This window comes from Curcuma longa, chromosome 16 (genome assembly GCF_044706935.1).
Source record: "Curcuma longa cultivar G26 ecotype Majalengka, Jawa Barat chromosome 16, ITB_CL_G26_1.1, whole genome shotgun sequence".
Taxonomy (NCBI): Eukaryota; Viridiplantae; Streptophyta; class Magnoliopsida; order Zingiberales; family Zingiberaceae; genus Curcuma; species Curcuma longa.
This window is the reverse complement of record NC_133876.1, coordinates 8,493,346-8,517,974: the sequence shown is the minus strand read 5'-3', so window position 1 is coordinate 8,517,974 and position 24,629 is coordinate 8,493,346. Positions and strand designations below refer to the sequence as shown.

At 36.5% G+C, this 24,629-nt stretch overlaps 4 protein-coding genes and 1 non-coding gene across 9 annotated transcripts; 1 reads left to right on the top strand and 4 right to left on the bottom strand.

The window, feature by feature from the left end:
- Nucleotides 1-975: 975 nt before the first annotated feature.
- LOC141847274 (CBP3-like protein) lies at nt 976-7,001 on the top strand. The gene is made up of 7 exons (XM_074735278.1): nt 976-1,182; nt 2,067-2,280; nt 3,190-3,356; nt 4,150-4,274; nt 6,242-6,305; nt 6,429-6,477; nt 6,574-7,001. The coding sequence occupies exons 1-7, from the start codon at nt 976-978 to the stop codon at nt 6,645-6,647; spliced, it is 900 nt and encodes a 299-aa protein (XP_074591379.1). The 3' UTR covers nt 6,648-7,001.
- A 776-nt stretch (nt 7,002-7,777) lies between these two features.
- Nucleotides 7,778-12,013, bottom strand: LOC141847707 (putative protein phosphatase 2C 32). 4 transcript variants are annotated; one of them, XR_012603424.1, is made up of 6 exons: nt 11,539-12,013; nt 10,794-11,141; nt 10,018-10,197; nt 9,434-9,930; nt 9,202-9,259; nt 7,778-9,089 (listed from the first exon to the last, which is right to left on the bottom strand). XR_012603424.1 is itself a non-coding variant. In XM_074735774.1 (4 exons), the coding sequence occupies exons 1-4, from the start codon at nt 12,001-12,003 to the stop codon at nt 9,769-9,771; spliced, it is 1,155 nt and encodes a 384-aa protein (XP_074591875.1). In that variant the 5' UTR covers nt 12,004-12,013; the 3' UTR covers nt 7,778-9,768. The 4 variants fall into 4 exon arrangements, 1 of the variants encoding a protein (XP_074591875.1); XR_012603423.1 differs by having other exon boundaries at nt 9,202-9,930; XR_012603422.1 differs by having other exon boundaries at nt 7,778-9,259.
- Nucleotides 12,014-13,457: 1,444 nt separating this feature from the next.
- LOC141847340 (elongation factor 1-alpha) lies at nt 13,458-15,605 on the bottom strand. The gene is made up of 3 exons (XM_074735367.1): nt 15,559-15,605; nt 14,608-15,095; nt 13,458-14,527 (listed from the first exon to the last, which is right to left on the bottom strand). The coding sequence occupies exons 2-3, from the start codon at nt 15,067-15,069 to the stop codon at nt 13,646-13,648; spliced, it is 1,344 nt and encodes a 447-aa protein (XP_074591468.1). The 5' UTR covers nt 15,070-15,095; nt 15,559-15,605; the 3' UTR covers nt 13,458-13,645.
- A 1,979-nt stretch (nt 15,606-17,584) lies between these two features.
- On the bottom strand, nt 17,585-21,207 carry LOC141847285 (L-ascorbate peroxidase, cytosolic-like). Of its 2 annotated transcripts, XM_074735291.1 has the most exons (9): nt 21,034-21,207; nt 20,779-20,953; nt 20,634-20,699; nt 18,893-18,941; nt 18,447-18,532; nt 18,295-18,374; nt 18,069-18,171; nt 17,902-17,960; nt 17,585-17,812 (listed from the first exon to the last, which is right to left on the bottom strand). In XM_074735291.1, the coding sequence occupies exons 1-9, from the start codon at nt 21,150-21,152 to the stop codon at nt 17,797-17,799; spliced, it is 753 nt and encodes a 250-aa protein (XP_074591392.1). In that variant the 5' UTR covers nt 21,153-21,207; the 3' UTR covers nt 17,585-17,796. The 2 variants fall into 2 exon arrangements, with proteins under 2 accessions (XP_074591392.1, XP_074591391.1); XM_074735290.1 differs by lacking the exon at nt 17,585-17,812 and having other exon boundaries at nt 17,883-17,960.
- Nucleotides 21,208-21,687: 480 nt separating this feature from the next.
- On the bottom strand, nt 21,688-21,760 carry TRNAE-CUC (transfer RNA glutamic acid (anticodon CUC)). The gene has a single exon. It is a non-coding gene; the product is annotated as a tRNA-Glu (tRNA).
- Between the last annotated feature and the right edge of the window lie 2,869 nt (nt 21,761-24,629).

Sequence of the window (24,629 nt, the reverse complement as noted above, 5' to 3'; positions counted from 1 at the left end):
GCTTATCCCATTTTTAATTAAACGCGTTCAACTGAAAGTGTATTATAATATCTCTCTACAATGATATTTAACACCTAAAATTGTGAGATAAAGGAATCAGGATTATAAATGTGGTTTTTTTTAAAAAAAACTATTAGGATGACATTTTATCTTATTTTTTATTTTCAAAATACTTGTATGTCAATGCATATATAATTAACGCACAACTTATAGTGATTAATTTATTATATTTTATAGCAATTATGTCCATAGCTATGTTACAATAAGTGATTTTAATTAAATTTTGAATAATTTTAATTAAATTGATAAAAATATTTTATATGTAGTAATTTTAATTAAGTTAAAGATATTTTATTTATATTATAGCAACTATTTGATACTATTTTAATATTGTTTTTAAAAATATTTGTAAAAATAAATAAAGGATGCTCTCATCAAATTTTGGGCTTGAGAAATAATAATTAAAGTATAGAGGGTATTTTTAAAAATGATTAAAATATTTGAGTTAGTTGTCATTTTATTCTCACTCTAATAACTTTTTTTTTACAGCTCAACTTAGTCCCGGGGTGGATTCATCTACGAGATAAATTTGAAGCATTAGTCCATATATCTTAATTTTTTAATATAGTGGTGAAATATGTATTAAACAACTCTTAAATTATCTTTTATTCTTAAAAGATAGTACAAGAGTAAAATTGATTTCATAATCATATATAAAGAAACTAATTATCCTTCAAAAATGTAAATGTAAAAGCTAAAACATTTATAGTAAATCATAGCAAACGATACAATAAAGAAAATGTTAATGGTAAATTTATCACGATCCAACGGTTGTACAAGGAAAAATGAAACTTTATCCTTCAATAATTACCACGATCCAACGGTTGTGGAAGTCCCATCGCCGTGAAAATTTTGCAAAGGCTTGCTGCTGCGATCCCTATTTATTTTGAAATCCCTCTAACTTTCTGTCGCATCATGGCGAGGTTCTTGTCGAGATGGGGAAGAGCTGCTTCCCAACTCGCCACTGACGCTCGAGTAGGTGGAGCTTCTCCGGTTGCTCGCCGCTTCCATCGGAGCTGCTCCACGGCTATCACCCCCACCGGAGGCCCCGGTGGCGCCGCTCCGACTGCTGCAATTCCAACCTCTTCTTCACCCCCAAACCGCCTTTTCGACGAGCAAGAGGTAATCGTAGACGCGGAAGTCCCAATTTTTTGCTATCTGCTTCTGGTCTGTGTCTGTCTAAAATGGGGTCGCTATGTGCTTTTTTCTGTTTCTTAGTTTCTACTAAGGTGTTCAAATACGAACAAGTTCAGGGAAGACAGTAGATTAGGGGAGAAAAGGAAGAAATAAGATGTAAGAGCGTTGTCGATCCTATAAATTCGTCCTTTAGGTGCTGAAATAAATAAAACTTGTTTACGAGCTTTTAGTACTTGATAATCACCTTATACGTTTGGATTTCTGGATTCAATCAACCTATGCTGACAACTTACCCTTAGCCACTGTACACACCTTAACTAGATCCTAAAGATATTACTTTAAAGGATTATAAGGAATGAAAATCCATTTCTAGTTTCTCCAACTTAAAAATGGAGGTTTCAATACTTGAGATTCCTTCTTTACATTGGACTGATAATTTGTAATCATTATGTTCAAGAAATGTTCCAAAAAACATGGTTTATTTTGACTTTTGTAGCTTGCTAAGAGGTCTATATTCAGTTCCAAAGCCATAACACTGGAACACTGCCCAGTCCTACTTATTTCGTTAATGCATAGTTACAAATCTCTTCAGGGTTGTTGTTTTGGATGACTTAGTACCACAAACTTAAGCTGTTCTCTCACTGACTTGGGCTTTAAATACAACTCCCTAATTTCTGCTTCTGTTGAAGTGCTCACTTAATTTTAAGAGTTAATGCTAAAATTGTACTTTAGTTTACAAAAATCTGCGTGGATCTGGCTAAGTTTAGTCTTTTACTCTTATTGTGCATCATTGAATGTAAACTTCGAATTTCTTTCTTTTCTGTGACAATAATATCATCTAGATCCTGAATGCTAACTTGTTTTAACAGGTTAGACTTAATTCTCTGTTCTGGTCTAGGCCATGCTCATTGTCTTTACCTCCCAACTCTCCATTGAGAGCAGAAGAACCTTCATTTGAAGGCATCAAGCATATAATACTGAAGCTGCTGTTGTTCTATAGCAAACAGAGCGAATCCATCAGAGGAGCAAACAGAGTTTATCGACGAATCACATCTCAAGTTGACAAGTCTGCTATTTATGATGGTGTGCCGCCTTCATCTTCATTTGTTTTTCTACATGCTATTTTGTTTTGACTAAATGAATATTGTCAAACAGATAATCTATTGCAAACAGTTGCATGCATGTTCCTTTTAGCTTCTTTAACTTGCTATATTTGATTTAGAAGTTACATATCATTCTTATAATGCCTTTTGTAGGATCACTTAATGTCTTATAAGCACTTGGTCTGTATCCGTTGTATAGATTTATCTTTTGGGTCAATAAAATTTTTACTTTTCATTCGTTGAGAGTTTGTGTTTGGCAGCACGATTTGTTCATGATGCATCATAAACATGTGGTGAATGGTGTTGTATTCAATTTAATTTGTAAATTTCGGGGTTGTCAAATGAATAAAGTGCCATTTTTGAAGGAAGAGTTTTTTATTTGATTATAGATTCGCACTGTCTATACTTGACATTACTTAGGATTATCATCTCAATGCTCATGTAAATATTCGCATGCTTCTTTTGAACATGATGAGTTGTGGCATGCCTTGTGCTTTTGACAGTGTTTTCTAATCCACGATGAAAGATATCATTTTATATGAGCATTGTAATATTTCTTTACCTCTATGGGAGATGCAGTTTCTGTTATAGCATTGCAGATTTTCAGTATACATAGTAATCTCCTGTTAGTGTAACCATCTTGAAATGGAATGTGATTGAGTTTATTTCTTACTTCCCACTCTGCATAAACCTACCAATTGTTTCTACCCTGTTACCATTACTTCTCGGAAGTTGAGCAACCGCTTATCTTCTTTGGCCTTCATTCTGTGATCAGCTATGTCAGACAATGCACCTTCTGAGATAAACTATATAGTTATCATAGGGAACCTACATATGGATCTGAACCTCTGATAAACTGATTGGACATATATTTTCAAAATTTATGCAGTCTTTCACTTGGAGAAAACATTTAAAACTACATTTTCCTTACTTGTGCTTCACATGTGGCTCGTCTTACACCGCTTGAAGGAAGAGGGGAAGGATGGAACAGAATTTGGGCAATACTTGTATGAGATTTACAATCATGATCTGGAGTTAAGAGTTTTCAAGGCTGGGGTTAGTTGTCCTCGTTATTCTCAATACAAGATAATTTAGTGATATCTTTTTGACAATTTCCCACCAAAATATAGTCAAATGAAAATTGCATTTAATTCAAGCTTGCATTTCTATGTTTGTATTGTTATCATGAGCGATAGAATGTCTTGATATGTATCTAATGGATTCTGTCAAAATCCATACAGAAAAAAAGTTCAAACAAGATAAAAGGTGAAAAAAATATACAAATAGCTGTGTATTTACTTGTATTCTGAAAAATGCCATCTGAATTTTGTTAGAGATTAAATTAGTGAATAAGGAGGTACTTTCTTACTGTTCTTTTATTATGCTGACAAATACTGATTTGTTGTTAAGAAGCCATATGGATTTTATAGGAGGTTGTTTACCGTCTTTATATTCTTCTTGCGGAGCTCTATGTCTTTATATTATTCTTGTGGAACTCTATCACTGCTTCCTGAAATGCTAAAAGTAGCATTTAAATAAGAAAAAAAAAAACAGTCACTAAATCCTTATTAAAACAATGCCTTGTATATATCTTTCCAACTTGGTTAAAATGAAGGATAGCACTGAAAAAATTAGTTGCATTTGCTTATAGGGGATGTCAAAACCAACATAGGCTGCTGCCAAAAGAGATTATGCTTGATTTTATGTGCCAATTTGGCTATTTCAATTAGGACCAACAGTAACATATACATTTCAATTTTAGGAAAGTGATCCAAGTGTGATAATGCTACCAAAATATTTGCATGAATTTTCTGTCTGTGGATTGATAATATATTTTTCTCGAATGTAGGTCAACTTGTTACTGACAAAATGGATGAAGGACCTGGAGAAGATATTTTATGGAAATTTAATTGCATATGATGCTGCAATGGTTCCAGATGCTAAACTAGATGATCTTGCTACTTCCATATGGAGGTAACATGTTAATCTTTGCATTTTGTTGCCATAAGTGGATCATTTATTTTTTCTTTTTGTTCTACTGTTAGCTACTTATTCTCCTCTTATTCATCTCTAGATGGCCGCTGCTCATAGTAATAATTCATTGTGCATCAACATGGTGCGTGATTTGTCATTGAGATGTATATTAAAAAAAGAAAAGAAAAGAAAAGATCAGGCTTAGATGGACGAGAGTTTTGTGACACTTATCATAAAAAGGCAGCATTTACCTAAACATCTTATATATCTTTGTTATTGGATAAACGTGGTGTTATTATTAGTCACTCCAGGAACAGGGTCAAAGATATTTGTTTACTAAATTCCTGCATGTTGGACCAGTGGGAGCCCTGTTATCCGCATGAACTGGTGAAATATCCACATCAAATCAGAAAGCAAACTATTGGTCATTAATGTTTACTCTTATCAGGGGAATATTGACAAAATGCTTTCTTAATTAAATTTAACAAGGTAAGATAGTAAGCCCAAGAACTAAAGATGAATGTTAATTGGAATCAGGAAGATACAACTTCAAGCATCAACACAAGTGGATTCACTGATTGTTTATGTCTTGGCAAAATTTGAAAAAGCTTAAGAGCTTTAATTAGGGTTTCGCCTCCTGGATATCTAACAGAAAAAGAATTTGGATTGGCTGAAAAATATGTACAAGTTTTCAGTTCAGTGATATGTCCTGGCTAAATTTGAAAAAGCTCAAAAGCTTTAATTAGGTTTTGCCTCCTTGATATCCAACAGAAAAAAATTTGGAGTGGCAGAAAGATATGTACAAGTTTTAAGTCTAGTGATTTGAGGATTTAAAATTTTTGAAAGAGAATTGCATTAATAAACCCCTTTGCTTGTGGAGTTTACAAATCAGATGAATTCTGATGCTTATGCCAGTAATAATGACTACAAAGAATTCATTGATTAAAGACTTGTTAATTATAAGATGAAGTGGTGTATTGTAGGTCATAAAATGGTCTAGGGAAGAAATTATGAATTCTTAAATGAAAGTTTAAATAGAGTGGACAATATCATAAGCATCCCATAGCAACTTGCTAGTTAATATTTTTGCTCCTCAGGTAGAAGACTAATAATCTCAATTGAGAGAATTTGTGGGTTAGTCATAAAATTTTAGCTGCGATTACACATAAGGCTGGCAACAGTAGTATGTGATTCACTGCATAAGGCATTAAATTAGTCAGACAAATTCCTTATATTTTTTCAAATGAAACTAAGTAATCCATGTAATACAAAAGCACATAACAAATTTAATCAAATTTGTTATTTTCGCATATTAAACACATAACAATGTATGATATCCAACTGATATATTCCATGGAAAAGAAAAATAATATGTTTAATATGCTTATTTATTTGCTAAACTGATTCAATCAAATCAGCATTACTTGGTGATCTGGAATTTAACGAGCTAGAGATTGTTCAATCCGCATAATACTTGGCATAAGCCCATGCAGGCTGGTCCTCTCTGCATAAGTCTATGCTGCCATATAAGAGGCTTATGTGGACGCACTTTTTAGTTGCATTTTGATTGTTTGGTTATATGTTTCTTGTCCTTATGATTAACATTTGATAGAGGATTGTTTCTTGAATTTGAAAATCAAAATTGGTGATTCATTTAATTGCTAGTCAGTCTTGTATGATTCAGTAATCTATTGAAATCTTGTTTGTACATGTTTCCACTCAAATTGGAAAAGTATAAGGGATTTTATGGTAACTATCAGCCATGGTTTACTCCCTGTTTGTCAAATCACTTGATTATTTAATTGATGATTTTTGTATTCGATTGAGCTGAATAGTCAGAAAGGATCCGGAAACATACTAATAACTAATAGGAGTATATTAATACTCAATTTGGTCTTCTAGGGGTAATTTTGACACGCATAATATCTCTTTGATGAGTTCCATGTCTGATGCTATTATCATTTTAGAAATGTTTTCTCTGAAGATGGTTCTAGAACATCGAATGATGCTGCCGCAACCGCTGCTGTGCAGGCATGTTCTTAATTTGGTTTTTCCTTATGATACGTGATATGAGCAGCAATGACAACTTTCCCATATTGAACTGTACTTTTCTACTACTCACTGAGATGACTTTGTGATGCTTTTCGATTCTAGGCCATGGCCAGATACGCCCGCAGGGAATCAACTTGTCTCCTGTTGACAGGTATCGCAACTCACCCAAAATTAGTAACTTCATCTCTAGGCAATGTATTCATTGGCAATGATTCCTGATCTCACTATACATGACCCAAATGGACAGACAAGGAAGCTATATTCGCAGGCAATTTCATGTTTACCTCGTTGGAGAACCTCAACACAACCCAATCAAGATGACAAATTAATCATGACATTTCAACGAAAAGGCGAAAACTGTGATCTCCCATTGAAGGAGTCCATGTTGCAAATAATTGAAACAAAGGACTTGTGGTTAAACTAGCAATCTCCGTATTGTTTAGTTGCTCCAAAGTCCAAACAGGAATGGTTAGTATCATGTAGGGCTTCATATGATCGATTTCAAGCTGAAATAAGAGCCAAATCTTTTCAACATCATATACTTTTGCTGGCTACTGCTGTTCTTGTTTCCTACAAATGTGTGGTATGGATTTAAGAAACTTACGGGGTTTGTATATAAAGAGACAATTCCAAAAGCTACTGGTTTCTTATTGATTGAATGGCACCTCTTGCCAAGCCACGATGAACTAAATGGCGTCCGAGCTTGTTTGTTATACAACAATAAGGTTGTGACAAGTTTAATTTTTTATTTAAGTTTATTTATTACAATTTTATGGGGCTTAAGTAGATTATTTTTCATGAATGATGATACCATATCAAATTTATTCTTTATTTTGTTGAGGTTAAAATTTATTTTTGCTTATTTTGCATCTTTTGATATTCAATGAGAATAATTTGCATATTTTGATATTCAATGAGAATAATTTTTCATCAACAGTAACACGCCAATTTTATTTATATTTAAACTATTCTTTAATTTGGTGAGATTAAAATTTGTTCATGCTTATTTGTTTTATATTTTTGATATTAAATGAAAATGATCCACCGCTGATTTAGATATCATGACAGGTTGGGAGGAGAGGAAAGAACTAAAAAAAAAGAGAAGAAAATATGAAATTAGCATTTTTATTTTGTTGGTGACAACCTAAGTTTAGTATTGTAAATTGCGAGTTAATAAGGAAAGTTCTATAAACTTAGATGATGAAAGAGCTAACTATTGAGTATTTGATATTAGCTCTGCGAGTATAGTTGAGTTGGTTACGACGGAGCAGACTTGTAAAAAATGGACAAAAGTTTGAATCTTGACGAAGTTGAGCAATACTCTCTTTTGTCGTGATCAATTGCAATTTCTCGATTTACCTTCTCACGAATGATTGTGAAGCTGATCGTGTGGGGCCATTGGAGTGGCGGATTCCACCTTTTTGCAAAAGAGTATTTGACATTAGAGAAAATTTAACTCAAGGCATGGTAAAGTGTAAAGAAAATGACTCTAATAGAAATTGATACAACAGATGATCATCAGGCTCGACTAGATCATCCTATCCTATTTGACATGCTTGGCATGTATTATATACTCACCTTTTCAGTCACACTCGACTCATTCTATTCGACTAACTTAGTTTAGTCAGACTCATTTTACCTAATCAGCTTATATAATCATTTCTCAGTTTAGTCAGACTACTTAGAGAACTAATTTGCACATCATGGCTTTCTCAGTTTGATCAATCAATTCAATTTGTTCATCAAGCTTGGTACCTTCAGTTAGAACACTTGGACCAACCTATATATCCAATTTGCAAATAAGACTTGATTCGATAGAGAAAATCAATCTTCACACTACTCGACCAAATCAATCTTCCTAACATAGCTGGCTCTTTTTGCCCTTAGCACAGTTAAATCACTTGATCCACCCTTGTTGCATCTACTTGTGAGTGACTAAAACTAAATCAAAGTCGAATCTTTCAGCTAAAGAACAGCCTTCATGTGATTTCCATGTGAAGGCCCTTTTCATTTTAGTCTTGTCCTATCTTTCAATTCCCTTTCTCAATGAATCCATCTAGGTGGTGTGGTCCATCTAAGTATCAAAAAGGATACATAATCATAAATAAAGTCCATACTTTTGATATCGAGCTTCCAAGTTAGGTTGGTAGAGTTCTTCACACCTCAAATCCAGTTGGAGCATAAAACACTTGCAGTGCTCAGTATTGATCTTCTTGTAAGAAAAGTACGACTTGATCAAGTGGAGCATCAATTAGCCTTGCAAAGTTGTTGGTTGGATAACTTCCTATGCAACCATAGTAGCTTAAAAGCAAGCAAAATAATTAATCACCTTCATTTCTTCACCAAACTCTTCTAACTCTTCACTTATATGAAGGCTCCACAATTTGCTAAACCATGCACACTCATACCCATTTCTTCTTGCTCCTCTCTTCGAAGGATCAAAATGGTGAGCTCGCCATCTCTTCCCCTTATGCTCTTCTTCTTGGGCATGTTGTCCTTCTCTGAGCTTACACTCGCTGCGAGTAGTGCACCAGCAATCACAGTGAAGGAGGCTCCAAAGAAGGAGGATGAGAGACTGAGGCAGGAAGCTACTGTGCAGTTCCCTGGCTTTGGGGGTTGGGGATGGATCCGAAATTTAGACCACAGTGGCCCTGCTGCAGCCAACAGTCAGTATCTTCCTGGAGGTGATGACACCTTTGTTCCGAACCCTGGTTTTGAAGTTCCGAATCCATTCTATGGAAGAATTCCATGAGGACAGCTGAACTGAGATCCATGCATGTTGTGGTATGAGATATGTTTATGCAATGGCCTATAAATGAGGTTTCTAAAGAGGAGGATCTAATGGCTCCTTTGCAATGAATAAAACTATACTCACTTTCGTTATAGAATCAGTAGATGTGTATCGTCCATTTTCCTATAAATTGCAGTCCATCCTGCAGTCTTGTATAAAACAACTGACATTAGTAAACCAAGAGGATGTTAATCCAAAAAAGCTTGAAAAATAAACAAAAATTCAAATGATTTTTCAACAGTGACACTTACTTGTAGGTTTTAAGCATTTTTTGAGTTCTCATGTACTAATAAAGGAGGATTCAGTTTAATCTCACCTCTGGAAAACAGGATTCAAACTTCAGTAATCTTCCAATGGCAAACAGTCTGGTTTGATGAGGACAGAAGGTAATTCTACAACACATTTAATAGATCAACTAAATGAAGACAGTTGAATCAGAGTTTGTATCAGACAAGTAATCAAAGTATAATTTTATTTGTATTCCTTCGTCAATAGTACAAATCAATTTACATTAGAATTAAATAATCATCCTGCTACGGCTATGAAATCTGAAAGAATGGTCATAAGAATCAAAGAATTTTCTAAATCAGCTGTATATCAGGTTTGGTATATTGTCAGAGGGAGGTAAGATTGAGATGAACTAATCTTCTTTCAAACGAAATGTTGCAGTTTCACAATTATGACACTAATATCATCAAGCGAGCCTCTTGAAGCTGATAAATCCAGGAGTTTTTTACAAGCACCTAACAGCGATTCGCTATCATCAGCAAGAAAAAATGGTCGAGCTATATTTACAGCTTCTTGATTGGTAACCTGTAAAGAATTAAAATGAATGTATTAACATCCACACCAAAGAGTTCGATAAAGGATGTGTTTCACAATAACCCCATAATGATGTACCTTATCCCACAGTCCATCAGATGCTAAAATCAAGAACTCACATTCAGCTTCAATCGTAGTAATTTGTGTCTCTGGTTCTGCTATCACCCATTGTTTCAGATGTGAATCTCCAATTCCCCTGGACACTGCTAAGGAACCTTGCAATCGCCATGTGCCTCGGCAGTAATCAACATACCCACCCTACAATAACAAATTAAAAAAAAAAAAAAAGGGTCAGTGACAAGAGCCAACTATTTGGGATAGGCTACCAGGATATTATCCTTCTATAAGATATACACCACGTTGTGAGGCAACTTGTTGGATGATATATTTATGAAAGTTTTGTTATTCAATCAGTTTAAGTTTCTTCTGAGCAGCTGATACAAAACCCACCCTCTACCAAGAGTTGAGAACAATCACAGCTTCCATTGTTCTGTTGAACCATAAAGTTAGCTGATTTAGCATTCCATGGAAGTACTTTTCCCTCAGTATAGTCTGAAAGTGCTTGCAATTTTAGACGTAGAAGGTCATGACTTAAAGAAAAAAAAAAGAATCGATTCGAAGATGCATGCTTATGAGGTCTCAGATTGGTGATTTTCATCTCCTTGAGAAGAGGAATCCTTAAATGTAAGGGTAGTCGAACTGGCTAAGTAAAGCACTGCAGTATTCTCCCAGAAGAAAAATAACATGATTCTGAAGGAGAATACTCAGTAATTACTTCAAAAGTATTTTCTAAAGATATTACCAAACAACTAGAAGAACAAATCTAGACAAAAATTTATAGATAGCACACTTACGGTGCTTGCGATTCGTTGCCTTTCATCTTCACGAGAAGGGCGGTGATCAGATGTAAGGGCCTCTGCTTTACCCGCGCGGCACAATACAGCACGGCAATCACCAGCATTGGACACTACCAGAATGCCACCTCTAAGCAAGGCAGTGACGCAGGAAGCCCCTCCATCCGTTCCATCCTTCAGGAACTCTGAATCAGTTTTCAAGTATCCATTCCAAACAGCTCGATCTACATCGTTGAAGCCTTCTCTGCTGCTCGACAACACTTCTCCTACAATGTACTCTCCCATCTTTTCCGAAGCAAATTCAGCAGCTCCCTTACCTCCATGGCCATCAAAAAGGCCAAAGTAAGCCTAGAAACATTGGAGAAATAAGAAATCAAATTGAAGGTCAGAGAACTACAAGACAACGAATTAACCATCCCTTAGTGAATAATTCAGGAAAGTCTTAACTAGAAAATTCATAGACATCCAATGCTACAAATTTAAGTGAAATTTCAATTCTCAAGAAAGGACTTTCCATTCTGCGAATATATACGCTATACTTCTTAGCCATTTCAAAGAACAACAAAAATCCTATCTTTCGCTCATTTTAACTCTCTCCAATCCAGAAAATCCATTTCTTTCTCTGCTTCCTCGTGTCGGGTTTCTTAAATTTTTATCCTCTATTCTACGTTTCTACAATTTTTTCTTCGCAATTAATCGAAATTCGAAAAGAAGGATAAAGAAAAATCCTAGAAAAGACACCTACCAATTTGGGATCCGCATCGATGCCCAAGGTTGCCTTATACCGATCCTCCATCACCAATCTCTTCCTTCCCCGCCTGCAACACACCGCATAACTCTCGCTCTGCGCCTCCACTTCCCTCCAATCATCCAGATCCTCGGTCGCAAGCGGCAACGCATCCACCAACGGGATATCAATCCGAGCGGGCCTCCTCCTCTTCAACAGAGAACCGGACGCAGACGAACGCAACGGAGGCGGAGAAGAAGACGCATCTAAGGCTATCCGGGAGGCGCCGATCCCGGTGTTGATCTCCCGCAGCCCGCTGGCCGCTCTCTCGAACCGCTGTCGGAACGGCGACGACGAGCACGGAGGGGACGCCAGGGGAGAGCTCGGATTCACGGACACCTTCTCTGGCGACCCCTTGCAAGAGATCGAGAGACGCGACGGCGAGAAGACCGGCGAGTTCGCCATCGCAAAGGAACACGACATCGCCTTCTCCTCCGGCTTCCGATTCCGTTCCCTTCTTCTCAATCGCGCTATTTATACCTCCTGCAAAACGGTCTACCGATCCTTCAGAACACGTTTAATTCCTAAGCACGCTAATTTCTACGGTCGAGATCGTCTCGTAGAATTAGAAATGGTCGATCTGCAAATCATAATCCGCCGGTGATCGATAACAAAAACAACGTCCGAAGGTGCATTTGATCGCGCGGTCAAAGCTATTTCGAGAGGTGTGAAATGCCAGGCCTCCGTCGTCCGCCACCGAACACGCTCGCTTCAACGACAGCGAGAAAAAGAAGGATACACGCGACGCCTTGCGTGCCTTCCTTCATCCACCATCTGATTGGGGGACCAGCGGTGGATCCCGTTTGAAAGAGCCAATTATTGATGAGTTTTGCGTGTTTGGTGCTCCATGCGGCAGAGGTGATGCGTAGGGACTCGTTAAACGTGCCCTGACTTCTGGGAACATAACGGCACGTTACGATTAATTGATTAGTTACCGGGAGACGACCGTCGGAAGGAAAGAGAGGGGAGGGAACGGAGTCGGGTGGTGGCGAAGAATTTGGCCCAAGTTCGGGTCAAACCGCGGTCCAAGACGCGTGGGGAGGGAGCTGTCGCTGATCGGAGAGGAAATAACTAATATCAGGCTCGTTGATTTAGAGAGGTGAAAAATCGGTTCATTAAACAGTGTATTCGAGTTAAACTCAAGCTTATATATATACAGATCAAATTTACAAGTCCATTCGTAGAATTCCGGATTAAGCAACCAAAACTGACTACTCCTCTCCCGATTCAACAAAGTTAAGACCTGGTCAGACAAGTGTCTCCTACGTGTCGGCCAACGAGCAGCCAAGCCTCGAACAGATGCACGTCGACAAAGAAGGAAACGCGGGAGGCGAGGAGCAACTGAGGGCTGTCGACTATAGCCGTCAAGTTGAGTTGATCGATTGGATTGGATCTATCCTATCCCCTAATTTAGATGGATAAAATTTTATTAATTGATCCGTGAAGTCCGTAATTTAATTGATCCGTGAAAGTTTATTGATCCGTGATTATTTATTTATTTTATATTTTAAAATTAAAATAAAAAATTTAATAAATTAATAAGTTTGATCTATTTAAATTACAATTTAAATTTAAAAATTATAATTCAAATTTAAAATTTTAATTTTTAATTTAATTAATTTAAATTTAAAATTTTTAAATTTTTTTTATTTTTTAATAAATTCATAGATTCGACCCATAACCCGTAATTTTCTAACCCATCTTAATAGATTGGATCCATCCCACCGTAAATTTGTCTACGACCAATGAATTCAATGAAGAGCAGGTGACCAATGAATTCAATGAAGAGCAGGTGACGAAGGAGAAGATTCCGATCAACAAGTCCAAGTTCACGACCAGGAAGCACGTGAACTTTGGAAGATTAGAAGAGTAGCACGAGCCTTGAACACCATTGATAACCATTACACTAACGGAAGCTTAAACACGAAGCAAAGCTGCTCGAGCAGCACAAACCTAAAAAAACCCTCGAAGCAAACAAAAATCCAACCTCACTGATCCATGACAAAAATCAAAAACAGCAGCTAAATCATTGTTCCGAATTAAGCGACTAGAACTGATCCTTGCTTCACTTCTTCTTGGCGGCGGCCTTGGTGACCTTGGCACCGGTGGGATCCTTCTTCTCTACGCTCTTGATCACTCCGACGGCCACTGTCTGACGCATGTCCCTCACGGCGAACCGGCCCAGCGGGGGATAGGCTGAGAATGTCTCCACGACCATGGGCTTGGTGGGAATCATCTTGACGAAGCCTGCGTCGCCATTCTTAAGGAACTTGGGCTCCTTCTCGAGCTCCTTTCCTGATCGCCTATCGATCTTTGTTAGGATCTCGGCGAACTTGACTGCGATGTGGGAGGTGTGGCAATCAAGCACGGGCGCGTAGCCGTTGCCGATCTGACCAGGGTGGTTCATGATAATGACCTGAGAAGTGAAGTTGGCAGCCTCCTTGGCAGGGTCGTCCTTGGAATTGGATGCAACGAAACCTCTCTTCAGATCCTTGACGGCGACATTCTTCACGTTGAAGCCGACATTGTCACCGGGGAGAGCTTCCTGGAGGGCTTCGTGGTGCATCTCGACCGACTTGACTTCGGTGGTGAGCCCAGTAGGACCGAAGGTGACGACCATGCCAGGTTTAATGACACCGGTCTCGACACGGCCAACCGGCACAGTGCCAATGCCTCCGATCTTGTAAACATCCTGAAGAGGAAGACGAAGGGGCTTGTCCGAGGGCCTCTTCGGCTCATTAATCAAGTCGAGAGCCTCGAGCAGAGTCGGGCCCTTGTACCAGTCCAAGTTGGTAGATCTCTCGATCATGTTATCACCCTCAAAGCCGGAGATTGGAACAAAGGGTATCTTCTCAGGGTTGTAGCCAACCTTCTTGAGGTAAGAAGAAACCTCCTTTACGATTTCATCGTATCGGGCCTTCGAGTACTTGGGAGTAGTAGCATCCATCTGAAATGCACCGAAGGGAGGGGAGTTGGAATGATTTAATTCAACATTTGGCATGAATTAACAAGAACTTGGCAGTGTACCTTGTTACAGCAGCAGATCATCTGCTTGACTCCGAGAGTAAATGCAAGCAACGCATGCTCGCGAGTCTGGCCATCCTTGGAGATGCCAGCCTCGAAGCCACCAGTGGTGGAGTCAATGATAAGAACGGCACAGTCGGCCTGGGAAGTTCCGGTGATCATGTTCTTGATGAAGTCGCGGTGTCCAGGGGCGTCGATGACGGTGCAATAGTACTTGGTGGTCTCGAATTTCCACAGGGCAATGTCGATGGTGATTCCTCTTTCGCGCTCGGCCTTGAGCTTGTCAAGCACCCAAGCGTACTTGAAAGACCTCTTGTTCATCTCGGCAGCTTCCTTCTCGAACCTCTCGATCACACGCTTGTCGATGCCGCCCAACTTGTAGATTAGGTGGCCGGTGGTGGTCGACTTCCCGGAGTCGACATGGCCGATGACCACAATGCTAATGTGAACCTTCTCTTTCCCCATGAAGAAAGCTGGAGACGATTATCTAACTGCATGAAGAGAATACAGAAACTTACAGTTTGACCTAAAAATTCCATATCAGCACAAGCCAAGGAAATAATTCGCATGAATCAAAAGAATCTTAGGCCCAAAATTAAAAAGCTGTTTAACCAAACAAGTAAGAACAAAGCATCGGAAGGTAAAGCATATGCTACTTGATATCATCTTCTGAACAATCTAAATAAAGAATCTCAGATTTAAAAGACAATTGACCTCAGATCAAGTAGCACTACCCATAAAAACAGTTGATTTGCTTATCAGCTGTAAGATTATGGGGAAAAACTATTTTTTTTTCAATCGGACGAGCAAATCCCACCACGCACAACTCAATAGTCGATAAGAAGCTGAAATCATACCAACGGAGGGAAGTACGATATCATATAGACGATCCAACGACACAAACGGAAAGAAAACTAGACAGAGAGGCGCCGGGGAGGAAGAGAGAAATCTGACCTGTGAGAGCCGGAGCAGATCCTACGCCGACAGCCCGATCGATGCGGAGGCGAAGCTCATCTGGCAAGCGCTTTATAGAGATTAGAGGGCAGGGAGGACGACTAGGGTTTCCATATTCGCCGTTCGATCCATTCATCGGACGGTTTAGGAGCTTGAGAAAAATGGGCCGTCGACGAAAAGCAACCTGCCAATTTAAGATCTGACGGCGCAGCTGGGTGATCGCTAAAACCCTAGCCGACCAAGTTTGTTCAGGTCACCTGCTAGATTCTATTGTTTTGGTAATATTTATTAATTAATTCTGAATGGCTTTTAAAATTTTTAATTAATATTAAAATGTTTTTTAAAAATTTGTTGAAATTAAAATACTTATTTTACTCTTTTAAATCACCATCTAAATCATTTTAATTCAAAAAATATTTTAATAATATAATAAAATTTTAAAGAATGTTTTAATATTAATAGGTATTCTAAAAAAGCTGATAAATAACTAAAAGCATTTTAAAAATCATTTTCCCCCTCCATTTTCTTTCCACCTTTCATGTGTGTATATATATTTACTTCTATTACCCTTCATTTTTTTTTATCAAGAAGTGGTGAGTTCGTGGGCATATTAATAAATATACTTTTATCAAGTTTACGATAGTTTCGATATAAATACTAAATTTTTTTTATGAAATATATATTTAATAAGTCTTTGGCATATACAAGACTGAAATTTTAGTATTGATTTACTAATGAGAAGAGATGTAGATGAAATTTTTTATAAAAATATAGAGAGAAGATAGAGATTAGATGTTGATGGAATTTTCCACTATTTAAATTTAAATATATTTTTTTAAGTACTCTTTGTCAAATTCACTTTATTTAATCTGTTATTATACCAATTGATCAATAACTTAATTTTAATCATTGAAGTTATTCATCTATATTAAATTTAAATATTTATACCCAATTAATATAAGTAATATATATATATATATATTTGAATGAATTTAAGTGACAGTGGGTGGGCCTCTGACTGATCACCTCACATACAATTTTTTTATTTTTTAATTATATTTATTAAACGATTAGTTTTAATGATTATTAATAGTTAGTTTTAATTTTTATTAAAAATTATAAATTTTAAAATTGAAAATAAATAAAATGGTTAATTTTTAATGGCTATTTTTTAACGGCTAATTCAAAATTTAGTTTATAAAATTGCATGGAAGGTGGGACGGTTATTTTTAAAATGTATTTATTTAATATATATAATTTTAAGATGAGTACATGATAAAACTTATAAATAAAGAGTGTTAATGTTAAAAGAAATATAAATGAAAAAAATATGTTATTATAATAAATATATAACAGTGAATTTTATATTTTTTAATGAGATAAAGAATATTATAACAAAGATGAATTATGGATGCCCTTACACTCATCATGTTCTTCTAAATTTATTTTTATTTACTTATTTATTTTTACTTTTTGAACTCTCAAAGCGCAGGTAAACGAGAAGAGGCATATCAAAAAACATAAATATATATATATAATATTTATTTATTTATTTGAATGAAAATGTAGAAGGAATATTCCAAGAATACCATAACAAAATTAAGTTGTTTTATTAACATTTTTCTGGATCCCGCCTTAAGATCGCAATCCTGACAACTACTAGCTTTTTACCAACTCACGTAACAGACACATTCAGCGAACATTATCACAGAAACTATAGTTCTTTTCTTTTTACCAGATAGTGCGATATAAAACTTCTCATCTAAACCAAATGCAATAAGATTAAACTTTTCTGAATAATGACGTTATTTATATCATATTTAACTCTGAATCTTTAATTATAAATTCTTCAAATCTAACTGGCTTATTATAATATAGACTAAACGAATATTAATACGCCGTCTGCAATGAGCAAGGAACCACAAGGCTTCAATCATAATATTCGAGATTTAATTATAATTAGAAAAATATAAGAAATATGAAAGCAGGATAAGTATTAGATAAAGAGCAATCGACGAACCATGCATTAAAGCAAAAATTAGAAATATGAAGTCGGATAAGAAATTACAAGTATTAAATAGCATGCATGCATCGCATCACATAGAATGCAGAAATGGTCATCAGATTCTCAAATGGAAGGTTCACCTACGATGACAAAAACATATAATGGAGAAAGCAGCAACCTAATGCTTCAAAATCTTATTGCAAAATGCTTCTACTGGAAACCATGTTCGTTGCTCAAGCCTCAGCAAACCTGCATTACGATAAAAGAATAATGGTTTAGGCTGTTTCGTTGAATTGTTTTTGTTAATGATGGATAACCTTCAAGGCGTAGTTACATACCCCAATTCTGAAAGCTTCAACTGAGCTTCTGCATAATCAGCGAAGAAAGCATCCTCATCCTGAGACATGATGAAATCCAAATTTTTGAAAATATTGGAGAACAGACAAAAAGTAAGGCAACTACACGGTAATGTTGCAACAGTGTTGACAGATAAGATGAAACATACCGCTGCATATTTTTCGACAAGAGGGCGGAATACAGGGTCTGATAGGAGAGCCTTGTCAGAAGGCAGCTGAAGAAGGTCTTCTTTCTCTCCACTCAGGAGTTCCCTGCCAGTAACAAAATGCAGATACAAATAGGAAATTATTTTGACAAGAACACACACAAGTTAAGCATAATTGAATGATCCGAGCCTAAGGGGAAAAGGCGTATGCAGCACAATTGCAACTTACTTGAAGTATGAGTTATCAAAAATGAGGGGATTGGCTGTCCAAGCCCCTTCGAAGCCGGATCTCTCCTTGTGGCACCTTCCCTGCATGAATGGAAGTAAAGATATCAATTATGGATATGGTGATGAGATAGAGTTATCAGAAAATAAGGTTACCAATGTGTGACCGCCAGATAGCGCAACAATATCCTGATCGCTGAGACCCATGTGATGACCAAATACATCCCTAAGGTGATCAGAACCTGCAGAATTTTTAGGGAAAATAAATAATTTTTTCCTCTGGCAACAAATCACTCGTCCTTCAAAACAGTAACAAGGAAGACATAACACTATATCCTGAAATGACTCTCAATTGCCAAAAAAGGTGAACTTTTGAAAAAGACAATTCTTTAAGATGCAAGTTACAAATTATAAGGTTGCACTCTCATTTATGTGTGCGCCATTTTTTGGATGCATTCTTTGATGTAATACAAGGAAAAATATAATTTTTGTTACAACGAAAATGATGTTATGTTAGCTAAAAAATCAATTATATCTACAACCCAACTGCAAAATATTGTGATTCAAAATTTATACACTAGCACTTTATGTAGATAACATACCCTTGGTAGCATCAGGAAGTCGGCCTTCGACAGGTGGCTCTGGCTTGTCCTAAATACATATATATTTTTTTAAAAAAAGAAGAGAGAAACTAGTAGTAAACCAGACGAGCTTGTTTCAAAAAAGTTTATATAGGCAAGTAATGCAATTATACAAAAGCTAAATATAACTAAGAAACAATAAAAAAAAATCCAAGTTTTAATATGCATGTTGATAAAAGAAGACAGGAAAGCCATAATTGCCTTGAGACGAATATTTTAACAATTTGTCAAATTAATTAAAAAAATAAAATATAAGCCAATCACTATAGGAAGGATCCAGTGAATAACTAATTGCATTTGAAGAAGTGCATATCAATAACACGAGTAAGAACTGCAACGCCAGGAGTGGTGTGTGTATGGGGGGGGGGGGGGGGGGGGGGGGGGGGAATCAATTTAATTTCCAAGCGGCATATGCATGGCAACCATAACCTGATTAGAAAAAGGTGAAGGTTGAGAATAAATATCAACAAGCATGCTTGGAGGAGCCAACAGTGACCTTTAAAAGGTCAAGTATACTTTAGCAACTGATTACATAAACACTCAGAGGGGAAAAAAACCTAGTTAAGGATCTGAGGCAATGATTCTATGCCATTTGATGGTGAAGCCGTAAGAGATATTTAACTTTTGTTTGCTTATTTGTAGGTCTGTTCATTGTTTCAACTGTTATTAGTGCACTTCTTCAACTGAAATTTGTTCTTACTTCTTAAATTTAACTATTCAGATTTCATAGCATTGTTCAAAACCTCTCTTATGAGGCATATCCTCCAACACCCATTTTAGATTTGAATGTTTCCTTGGAGGAAAATGAAACAATTTAAGAGAAAAAAGGGAAAAAAGAAATGACAGATTATCTGACTTCCAATCTATTTCTTTCATCACGTTTCCTCATATGACACCGGAAGAAAAGAAATAATATAACATCAGTATATGTTTAAACTTCATTTCAGCCATTTCCACCTGATTAGCACTGAAATAAAAAAAGAATTGGATGGAATTAAATTCCTTATCTCAATCTGTTTATTTTCACTTCAGTCCAACTAAACACAGAATTAAAGGCTAAGCAAGAACTTTTTTATTTCAGAAGTATCATTTTATTTTGAGTTATAGGTTTATTGCCTGAACCGTAATATAAAGGTAGTAGATTTTTGCAGGTCGAGTCCTTTACAAGTCTTCATGGGTTAAACGGATATGTATATGTTGTAATTATAATTTTCTTTATATCAAGAAATATTTACTTGATCACAGTAACACAAGTCCTAGATCAACATCCTGGAAGGGTATCGATCCTCAAAGTGGCAGTCTAGATATATTTAATGGGTTGCCTAGGCTGTTGGCAGGGTCAGCAGACCAGTGCATGTGGTGAAGCTGATCCAGCATGAGCTCAAGCTTCTGGTTCGAACAAAGGCCTAGGTTGCACAGCCCAACACATAAGCAATCCCACTTAAAACACTTAGCATATGGTTTGGCTCAAAAATAGCTTATCTCACTTTGTTCAACTATGAAATTTGAATTAACTAATGGTAAAATACACCAGAGAAATGACAAACATCCGGCAACACAACAGGGCAACCTACAAATAATGACCAAAAAAGACAAAGGAAGAATGGTGCCATCCTTATGCATATCCGATTATAAATTAACAAGAAGCTAACTTCACCAAATTTCCACACGATAAAATGTAAAGTAAGATCGGGATTTATACCTCCCTCCCTGGATGGAACGGAATCTCAGGTCCTCCGGTGACTTCCACGGCCACGACTCCAGCAAGCTGGCATTAAAACCAAAAAATCTAACGAAGTACGATGAAAATAAAATAAAGAAGTTAAATCGTAAGATGAGGAACGCACCTGATAGAAATCGGCATACGACAAAGTGGGGAACTGCTCCTTGATAGGCTCCAAAAGCCTGACGGCGATGTCGAGCCCATTATTGGCACCGTGGGCAAGTTCCGCCGAGAACCTCATGGTCCCGAACGGTCCCCCAGTCTTCGACACCACATCGTACGTCCCAGCCGAGTGCCATCTAAAACAACACAGATCGCAACGTTCCTTCATCAGATCTACCTAAAAACACGCAAACAAGGCGAGATCGGGTTCACTTACGCAAGCCGGAGCATGAGCGGGGCGCATTTCTTGTCGGCGATGAGGCCGCGCAGCTTCCTCTTGGCCTTCGCAACCGCGGCCTTGTACTCCTCGCTCACTGCCGGATACGATTTCCCCATCTGTGAAGCGGCGACCCTGCAGCGTCAACTGAGCGAGAACGATGGTAGGGCAGATCACACTCCACGCTCCTCCGCTCGCTGGTATTTAATACGAGAGGAGAGAAGGTTCTAGTAGCGAAATGGTATCCGTTGGATGAAGAAAACCGTCGTCCCAATTGCCATCATTTGAACGGCAGATGCGGATCGGGCGACGTGGTAGACGGACCATTGAATTGGAAATAAATTTGAAAAGACTAAACTAACCTTATGATTCGCAAACTGTTTTAGAAAGTAATAGGGGTAGTTGAGATATCTCGTTTTAGTATATAGTTGAGAAAAAGAGGTAGTTGAGATATCTCGTTTTAGTATATAGAAAAAAGGAGGACGAATATGACGCAGACACGTGTCTATTGAGGATCGTGTCGAACACGGCATTCTAATTTCCAACTGCTTCATGTGCCCTAGGGATGCCAGGGCTAGGGTTGGCCCGGCTCGGCCCAGTCTGATTTAAAAGAAAGGCCCAGCTCGGACCAGTATGATTTAAAAGGAAAAAAATTTCCGTTGCCGGGACTCGAACCCGGGTCTTTCGGGTGAGAGCCGAATATCCTAACCAACTAGACTACAACGGAATACATATATATATATATATATATAATAAATATTTAAATATAATTTCAAAAATATGATGGATTAATGAGTAGAATTCTTTGAATAACATCATAAGAAGAACCCATCTATGCGGTTGATGACACACATTTTAGAAAATTGATGACTGATTATAATCGACGATGACAGTGATAAAGATCATAACAATGAATCTGTTCATGAAGTGCAAATTTGAAACTATCCTGAAAGAATTAACCATAAGAACAGAAAGAATAGGATGCCAACAATTACAGACATTTCACAAAGTACTTGAGACAACAAGTATAATCGCTAAAAAGCAATGAAAAACTAAAATAGTACCTCTAAGTTTGTCAATTTTTGATCTTTTTATGGTATGTAGTGGTGGTCATCGGAGTCTAATTTTGATATGTATATGTGTTTATCTTCTTTGTAATATAGGATAATACTGTGTATAGTAGATTCAATGTCATCCAATCTTTTTCAATGATACAGGAAAGCTCATGATCTCTACGTGATGAGTGAGGTCGAGAATTGTATTGAGTTGTCACTCAAAATTAAAATCGGTTAGACATATTCTAAAGAGTAGTGGGTTAGATCTAGAGGGGGCTTGAGTTTGGTCAAACTAGCTCAAATCCCAAGGAGTCGAATTTGTCCCAGAATAGATCGATCGCCCCTAACTCTGCCTCAGGTGTTAACTTCATCTCCAACTAGATCTCGGGTGCCAACCTCATCTCCAGTCAATCTTAGACGCCTACCTTATTCCAATTCGCCCTCAGTTGCCGATTTCGTCCACCCTCCTCAGCATCAATCTCATCTCCTCATTTGTTCCCGGTTAAGACGTAACATGCCCACTTCATTCATGATATTGTTTCTTCCAGACGATGCGGATGTTAGAAGTAGATATTTTAGAACATACCATAAATGGAGGTGGATATTTCAGAATCTACCATAAACGATAGTGTGTATCTCGTAACAGACTATAAACGGATAAGCACATTTCGAAAATGAGCACATTGACAACTCTTTAAAAGGTTGTCCACTGGTATGTGCACACATAAATCCTAATTTTTCTTAGCCAATTCTTTTGAGAAAAACTCTAATTTAATCATTAGAGTAATAAGTCAAGATCCCTCTCCAATGCCATTTTAATATTCTTTTGGAGTGCTGTTTAGATTTTTTTTCATCCTCTTCAATGACAATCTCTAGAAAGCGTGTATATTTGTCCATTCACTGATCGATAATTTGACTATCCATAATATTTAATCGAAATATTTGAGATCCATATTGATGAAAATTTTATGTACCATATTGTATTACTTTTATATTTACATGTGCTCATCTTAACAATATTAGATAAGCTAGCATAATCTTCTCAGGCATCTTTCACAAGCTTATTTGACTTTCTGTAATCAATACAAGATATAGAAACTCTAGCATGCAAGTCTAATTGACTTGTGTTTATGTATGCCAATGATGCTCTCTGGAGCATAGTTGAATTGATTATGACAAAGCAGAATTGTTAAATGGATAAGAGTCGAATCTCAACAAAACCGAGGCAATACCCTCTTCCGTCGTGACCAATTACAGCTTCTCGATTTACCTTCTTATAAATGATCATAGGGTTGATCGTATAGAACTATTGAGATGACGAATATCATCTTTTGTTAAAATGTATGCCAATGATGATACAAAGATAATTACTTATCAAAATTAATGACATACTATAATATCATAGCAACTCAAAGGTCCACGTATTGCAAACAAAATTGGATGTGACATTTATATGGAAAAAAATATTTCAATCATTCATTTTAATTTTTAAACTATTATTATTTTTCCTCTTAATCATTAACGCTGTTACTTTATTTTTTTTAAAAAAATAGCACGTAATTATTACTACTGTTACTATAAAATTAACACTGCTACTAGAAAAGTAATGTGACGAATAAGTATCATTATTATTGAATTAGATGAATTATCTAATATTTTAGGACTAAAATAATAAGAATTTGAAAACTGTAAGAGGATTTTGGTGATTTAAAAATTTTCAATTTTTCTTTAAAAACTAAAGTTTAAATAGATCCTGTAAGTAACATTACAAAACTGTTACAAATAAATATAACAGAGTAAAAGCTCAAAAATAAATCTACACCAAAAATTAGAGGTTAAAAGTAATTCTGGACAAAATCTATATATATATAACAGAGTCAAGAAAATTGATATGATGTCATAATTTTTATTAAATAAATACTGGAAATAAGCTTAAACAAATTAGGAAGGCATGTTTAATAAAATGCAATAAATAAGAAATCATGTTTTCTTAAGATAATAAAATGCATAACACCAGAAACACATTGGTAAACTGTTAAAAGAAAAGAAAAGCATAGAATTCAAAATACGGCTAACTATTATAAAAAAAGAGTCAAAAGCTTGAGTGACCAGATAATAGCAATCGTAACAATCTTGTAATCTTAGGGATGCAGCTTGGATTTTAAGCTCTTCTGAAAAAAAAAAAAAAAAAAAAAGGAATCCGTCACCTTAGCAGCTTCACACGATCGATCCCACGACCATTTATGAAAAGGTAAATCGGGAAACTGAGGAATGATTGAATTTTAAGCTCAAACACATGAGGAAGATCCACTGACCTAGCAATTTATTTTGTTCTCTAGATTTATATTCCAGATATATTTAAATAAAATTGATCACTAGAAATGTTTCAGAATTTGGGAGCATCTAAATGCATCAGAATGTACGTTCAGGTACCATGAAGGATAATGTTGATAGAGAAGGAAAAGAGACTTTCTGGAATCTTATTCAAGTACAAGAGTGAAAGAAAGTACAGTGTTTGAACAATAAAAGCAGTTTTCCTTC